This window comes from Salvia miltiorrhiza, unplaced genomic scaffold (assembly GCF_028751815.1).
Source record: "Salvia miltiorrhiza cultivar Shanhuang (shh) unplaced genomic scaffold, IMPLAD_Smil_shh original_scaffold_305, whole genome shotgun sequence".
Classification (NCBI taxonomy): domain Eukaryota; kingdom Viridiplantae; phylum Streptophyta; class Magnoliopsida; order Lamiales; family Lamiaceae; genus Salvia; species Salvia miltiorrhiza.
Genome location: NW_026651524.1, coordinates 74,078 through 80,796, shown reverse-complemented (window position 1 = coordinate 80,796; position 6,719 = coordinate 74,078). Strand labels below are relative to the sequence as shown.

General features: G+C 35.1%; 1 protein-coding gene across 4 annotated transcripts; it reads left to right on the top strand.

Annotated features, from left to right (window-relative positions):
- Positions 1-929: 929 nt before the first annotated feature.
- LOC131004017 (probable glucan 1,3-beta-glucosidase A) lies at positions 930-5,585 on the top strand. 4 transcript variants are annotated; one of them, XM_057930588.1, is made up of 11 exons: positions 930-1,132; positions 1,489-1,617; positions 1,718-1,833; positions 1,910-2,029; positions 2,707-2,892; positions 3,199-3,357; positions 3,490-3,659; positions 3,760-3,915; positions 4,377-4,729; positions 4,853-5,035; positions 5,177-5,585. In XM_057930588.1, exons 2-11 carry the CDS (start codon positions 1,542-1,544, stop codon positions 5,257-5,259), a joined length of 1,602 nt encoding a protein of 533 aa, XP_057786571.1. In that variant the 5' UTR covers positions 930-1,132; positions 1,489-1,541; the 3' UTR covers positions 5,260-5,585. The 4 variants fall into 4 exon arrangements, with proteins under 4 accessions (XP_057786571.1, XP_057786573.1, XP_057786570.1 ...); XM_057930587.1 differs by lacking the exon at positions 930-1,132 and adding an exon at positions 1,194-1,406; XM_057930590.1 differs by lacking the exons at positions 930-1,132; positions 5,177-5,585 and adding an exon at positions 1,190-1,406 and having other exon boundaries at positions 4,828-4,964.
- The last annotated feature ends 1,134 nt before the right edge of the window (positions 5,586-6,719 follow it).

Sequence of the window (6,719 nt, the reverse complement as noted above, 5' to 3'; positions counted from 1 at the left end):
GATTGTATTGTAGCAAACAACAGCCGTCCAATTAAATTCTGTCAACCCATCATCAACTATCCTTGTTCTCTTTTATATGGTTTTATTTCTCTTAGAATTTTCTTTGTTTTTTCTTTTTCTTTAATGGTGCATTCTCTTTGGTTGTAAATATATCATGAGAAAATGAGGGATAATCATAATTTCACCCTTTACATCCGTCCTTTCTTTTTCCCTCATTTCCTACTTAGTGCTCGTTTGGTTCAAGTTGAGAAATGGAAAAGGAATGAAATCAAATAAATGAGTGAAATGATAACAATAACCATTACTTTTATTGAGTGTTTGGTTTAACAATGAAAATGAATCATTAGCAAGGGATTTCCTTTCTTTTGTTTTCTCTCTATTTTGATGGGTAATAAATTGGGTGATTGGGTTACCTCAAGTAAAATTAATGATTATCTCATTACCCAAATCAAACGTGGGCTTAAAGGAAATGTGGGAGAAAAAAAAAGGATTTAAAGGGTGAAATTTTATTTATCGTTATTTTTCTCATGATAAATTTACAACCAAAGTAAACACACTTTAAACAAGAAATTTTCCTTCTTCATCTTTTTTTGAGGTCGAAGAAAAGCCGCAGCTGCTGCTGAAGTGCACACGGAATAAATATGAATAATGTGTTATAGGCTGCAAAGCATGAATTTGTCACTAAAGGCATATATACTTTGATTGTATTCACTATGCACACATACAAATAATAATATTCCTTTCTCTTTTGATTGTATTCACTATGTACGTGTAATAATAATATATGAACGGAAATTTTAATTTTAAACATTTATTCTATTATTTTTTAACATCGTATTATATTGTAACACTGTCAAATATATTGTTCAAAAGAAAAATAAGGTGTCAAATTTATATGAACTTCTGTGTACATATTTCGTTGTGCAGCGTGCAAATTAGGCTTTCAATCTAAACAGACACAATAGAGATGAAATGATCAACATTCATACAGAGGAGATGAGGTTGTACAACCACTTCTCTTTCATGCCAAATGACTTGAAATAACTTTCTAACTTTTTTTTCTCTTCATATTATGCCGTTTCTCGTTATAGTAAAAAAAGTTGGTTAAAGGCTCTTAACCGCAGCATAACAGGTAGGGTCTCCAACTTTTACACTTTACAGGCGATCCCAATTTTTTTTTTTTTACTTATTTTGGCGCTGTAAAAGAACCGATTGTTCTTTTCTTCTTTGCGTTAAAATATTGCTAAGTGTAAATTTCAAACTAGCTGGGGTGTCTTGTTCTTCACTCGAGATTGCCTGAGCTTTGTATTAATGCATTTTCTAAGCATTCCAAATTCCCATGTATGGAGATCTCCATTTTATAATTGTTGTGACCGTCTATTCTTTGGGGATCGTTTGAGCTTTAAGTAAGGAATTACCCCATATGTTATTCTCCCTCTCTCTTTAAGTTGGCAATTTTCTTGACTTGTCCCAACACTTTAATTGTAGAACATGGCTTGTGCATTATTCAAGAATTGAAAGAATTGGGGCTTATCTTGTTGATGGAGATAGCTCTCTGCAAATGGGGTTTCTTGTTTCTTCTGTGTTTAGGCCTCTCATTTTCAGTTGGATTTTCAGGTTCTTGGCAATTTACATTTCACTCTTTTCCGGTTTGCTACTTATCAAAGGGAATTTTAAATGTGATCTTTAATATTTCCACTTTGATTTGTGAATGAAGTTGAGGGACTCCATGGTAATTCAAGAGTACGAGGAGTGAATTTAGGTGGATGGTTGGTGATTGAGGGTTGGATTAAACCTTCTCTGTTTGATGATATTCCCAACAGTGACATGCTTGTAAGTGTGTGTGTGTGTGTGTGTGCGTGTGTTGAGTGTGCATACCTGTTAAAGGTTTTTGGTTGTTGCATTGTAGGATGGAACAGAGGTCCAACTGAAATCAGTGAGTGGGAACAAATACGTTTCCGCTGACAATGGCGGGGGAGGGGCCGTCGTGGTTGACAAAGATATTCCTCTTGCTTGGGAGACATTTCGGGTTAGTCAGTTAGCTCTAGGAAGGATTTCTTGCCATTCTGGTTATATTCAAAGCTGCATTGCTTGTAAAACTGTTCAATATATCCGAAACTTGTCTGCCTTTATTTGAGCATGAAAGAGTGCATTTCTCATTTGTGAATGTGTTAAATTGAAGAAGTATTCAAATGCTGACATGTTTCTCCTCTGCAAAATCATTATATTCCTTTGAAGTGCCTTAACTGTAATGTCAATAGAACTGAAGAAGCTACAACACCTATTTCATCTTATTATGGCTGGATTGAAATGTAGGTGATCACCTGCCAAGTTGAGGGTAGTTCAGTTATATGCAGAGTGCTTTTTTCTTCGTTATATTTAGCACCCCGAAATGATTGATCGAGTCTTCTAACTAATAACTGCTTCCGATGGTTGAATCAGCGTACTTCTGCATAGAAGGCCTTTTTATGTCAAAGCATGTTCTTTCTTGACATTCTAATCCATACTTTGACTTTAGTAGGTAGATTCTTGAAACAGATCATGAGTCATGGGAAGTGCTTTTACTTTTCATGGAGTCAATATATAAAAGTAGTTGATTTCAGCTGATGTATAACTATAAATTGGTTGCGACAAAAAACTGACTATGACTGCATTGAACTGGCTTAAGATGCAATTTATGTACTTAATCCATTTATTTCTCATCAGTTGTGGAGAGTTTCCGAGTCAATATTCCAATTCCGCACTTCTGGAGGCCAGTTTCTAACCTGCAATGGAGATGGGGGCAATGTTACTGCTACAGCAGAGTTACCATCTGATACAGAAACTTTTTACTTGGAAAGAAATAACGACAACCGAATTCACATCAAACTCAAGACTGGAATGTATTTGCAGGTATCATATCTGCCATGTAGAGTAGTCTGATTGCAGTTCGTATGGGATATAATCACAGCTGGCTGTGGAACTTGCATAGTTCGTTTTAATCACTTTACTGCTATCATTCAAGTTAGTTTGCATGAAAGACAACGAGAGAGTTTCAAACCATAAACATGACATGACATTACTAAACTTGTTTGGAATTTTTGAAGTTGTCGTGGAACTATGGCATTTGAGCCTCACTGAGTAGTCACATAGTTTTGATTAAGTTATAATTTTCGTAGGCAGCAAAAAAGCATGATAGTATTATGCCCATTTGTTTAGGCTTCAAATACCAACCAGCTCACAGCGGACTATCCAGGGACACCAGGATGGGATGATAATGCTGCAACATTTGAATTGATAATTTCAGCAAATAATTTGCATGGAGACTACCAGTTTGCTAATGGCTATGGTCATGAAAAGGCAGAAGAAGTTTACAAGGTTAGCTGTATTTGACTTGTTTATACAATCTAGAATGATTTTTCCCTTCAGTCTATATGTAATGTTAGTGCTGTATTCAATTTCTTGGTACTAATTAAAACGCTTCATCAACATATACACTTGCCATTGCAGAGGCACAGGAACAATTTTATCACTGTAGAAGATTTCAATTTTCTCTATAGGCATGGAATCAATACTGTGAGAATACCAGTTGGCTGGTGGATAGCTTATGATCCCATTCCTCCACCTCCTTTTATAGGTGGAAGTTTGCAAGCACTCGACAATGCATTTTCGTGGGCACTGTAAGCCTGATTTTTCCTAAAATCAAACACATTGCTATAAATAGACTCTTCAAGTGTCTTTGATTCTCATGTTTCACCTGTCTGAATTACTTTGGTTCAGAGAGTACAACATAAAGTGCATAATTGACCTTCATGCTGCACCAGGCTCCCAGAACGGGATGGAACACAGTTCTAGTAGAGATGGGACGACGGGCTGGCCAACATCATCTGATTATATCTCACAAACTCTAAATGTGATAGATTTTATTGCTTCGAGGTACAATGGTCATAACTACACTGCAATGTTCAAGTTTTAGTCCCTTCAACTTGATTCCAAAAGTTAGAACATACAGTGAAAGTAGTTTCCTTTATATCCATTTTTATGTAATGCATGATGAATCACTCGATCAATTTGCAATTGTTTGGTTGTCATCAGCAGAGCTTATATAAGCTCGCCTATCATGCAGCCACACAGAGTACAAGTGAATGTTTATGTATGTCGGAGATTCACTCATTTTCCTTGTTAGGTCAAATCACCCTGTTATCTCAGGCTCCTTTCTTGCCTAAGATTATTTTTTAAATGTTTGTCAGTTGTAAAGAAGCCTTTGTGTTGTCTCTCCGTAAACTAATTGTGTTTCAGTTTGCTCCATCCTTTAATTTTTGGGCATTTGAAAGAAGTGAGTTTTGCCATCTGAATGGAGCAACACTATAATGCTTATTTCATCCAATTCTTTGCAGGTATGCGAAGCATCCTTCGTTGCTGGGGATTGAGCTATTAAATGAACCATCTGCCGCCTCAGTTCCACTCGAAACCCTAGCCTCATATTATAAACAAGGACACAAGATTGTTAGGAAATACTCATCCACAGCTTATGTCATATTTTGCCAAAGAATTGGCAATGCTGATCCATTGGAACTCTACCAGGCTAAATTAGGCGATGCAAATACAGTAATCGACTTGCATTACTACAATCTATTCGACACTTTTTTTGTCAACATGAGCTCTATAGATAACATTCAGTATATATACAAGAGTAGGGAAACACAGTTACAGGCTCTGAACGGCGCAAATGGACCGCTTGTTTTTATTGGTGAGTCTCTTGTTCTTACTCCATTTCACAAAACTTGCTTGAACAATAATTTTTCTTCCTCTGGAAGTTATGCACAAGATTTCTCATTTCAAATTCAGATAATTGACAGATACACGAATGCAGGGGAATGGGTGAATGAGTGGAATGTAAATGGATCTCAAACCGATTACCAAGATTTTGGACAAGCCCAGTTGGAGGTGTATAATGCTGCTTCATTCGGATGGGCTTACTGGACACTGAAGAATGACCGGAAGCACTGGGATTTCGAGTGGAACGTACGCAACAACTACCTCCAACTACAACTTGGTAAATATTTCTTTTCAGCTGCCATACATGATGCCAATACTTTGTTCTTCCCTGTTAATCATCACCCGAGTAACGGATTTGCAGTGATTGCTGACAAACTTGATGGTGTGCACTAATTTTCTTCAATTAATTTTGTTGCAGGTTGTTCGTCATGCAGGCGAAGTTGGAGTTATGCGATGTTTCTTGGATTGGCATGCAGCTTCTACTTCATTTATGGTGCGTAGAGTTGCAAAATGTCAATATCTGGCGTCGAACACAACAGCAGGGAAAGCAATTTTTCGTGGCGTTGGGATGAAAACTAAACGAGTTAATGCTTGAGTTGGCTGGTATGCTTCCTTCAAACTGAGCTGAACTCTACCTTTTCTTTCTTTTTGTGATAAAGCTCAACTCGGCTACTTTATTCATTTATAACTATCATTTTTTTTTGGCTGAAATGGGATTGTTTTATTGCCCACAACACAGCTCTATAGTTGATACATTGAATCATCAAATAAGTTGATCGGATATCGATATTGCCATATTAATATGATTTCGTGCAATGTTGTATACTTGTATTGGTTCAAATTGTTATTTTGTGACATTAAGCTCATCACTTTCGTTTCTTACCACGTTTCTGGGGTAAAAAAGTGAATCTGAGCTGTGATATAATTTTCCTAATTATTGAAAGAGAAATATGTTATCGGTTTGGGACATGAATAACGTTTTGTCATTGATTTACAATTATTGAAACTATCATCAATCCAAGATACAGAGACTTGTGTATTTTGATTCTTTTTTATTTCGGAAGTATTCTTATAGTGTTGTTTTCCAATTAAATTACCATATGAGCGGTCTATTGAAATTTAATAATGCATTTATTTTTATTTTTTTTATAAAATTAATAATGCATTTATTAAAAATAACTAAAGATTACAATGTATTGAAATAAATGAATTTCTGGTACTAGATCAAGATCATAAAGTACTTAGTTTGTTTCATTATTAGTGACTCATTTTTTGTAAATGACTATTTCTATAAATGACAAAAATGAACTTTAAAAAGATTTGTTCCTACCAATTCTAATTAATTGATACTCCCTCCATCCACCAATTAAAGGCCTATATGAAAAAACACGGATTTTAAGAAAAAACATATTTTTATTAGTTGAGTGGAAAAAGGGTCTCATTTTTTAAGAAAAAGTGTATTTTTATTAGTTGAGTGGAGAAAGGGTCCCACTTTTTTATAAAGAATCTTTGATTTTTTTGATTAAATAATGAATAAAAACTTATCAAAAATAGGTAGGCCTTGTTTTTGTGGACGGACCAAAAAGGCAAGTAGGCCTTGAATTGGTGGACGGAGGGAGTACCTTTTAAATTTTTATATTTAAAGTTAACTAGTCACTAATAATGAGATAAGTGAAGCAGTTATCATCTTTCAAGTTATCATAGATTGATAGTAACATGTCTTTCGAATTCTCAGTCGATAAAACTCCTTATAATGGATAAGAGTTGGATATGATCAACCTTTCGAGATGGATGGGTTTATTTATTTATCTAGAATGGTTTGATTTAAAATTGAAAGTTGAAACCGTTATAAATGTCATCTATCTATCTATATGATATATAAAAGAGGAATTTTTTTTCCTCTATTTTTCCCCCTCTCCTTCCACCAATTTTTTCATTATTTTTTTCTTTTTATTTTTTAT

What these genes read in the sequence shown, in the direction of transcription:
- LOC131004017 (XM_057930588.1), top strand. Translation starts at nt 1,542, where the DNA reads ATGGAGATAGCTCTCTGCAAATGGGGTTTCTTGTTTCTTCTGTGTTTA. An exon ending in ATTTTCAGTTGGATTTTCAG is followed by an intron (nt 1,618 to 1,717) that starts GTTCTTGGCAAT and finishes TTGTGAATGAAG; the next exon opens with TTGAGGGACTCCATGGTAAT. An exon ending in AGGCAGAAGAAGTTTACAAG is followed by an intron (nt 3,358 to 3,489) that starts GTTAGCTGTATT and finishes TTGCCATTGCAG; the next exon opens with AGGCACAGGAACAATTTTAT.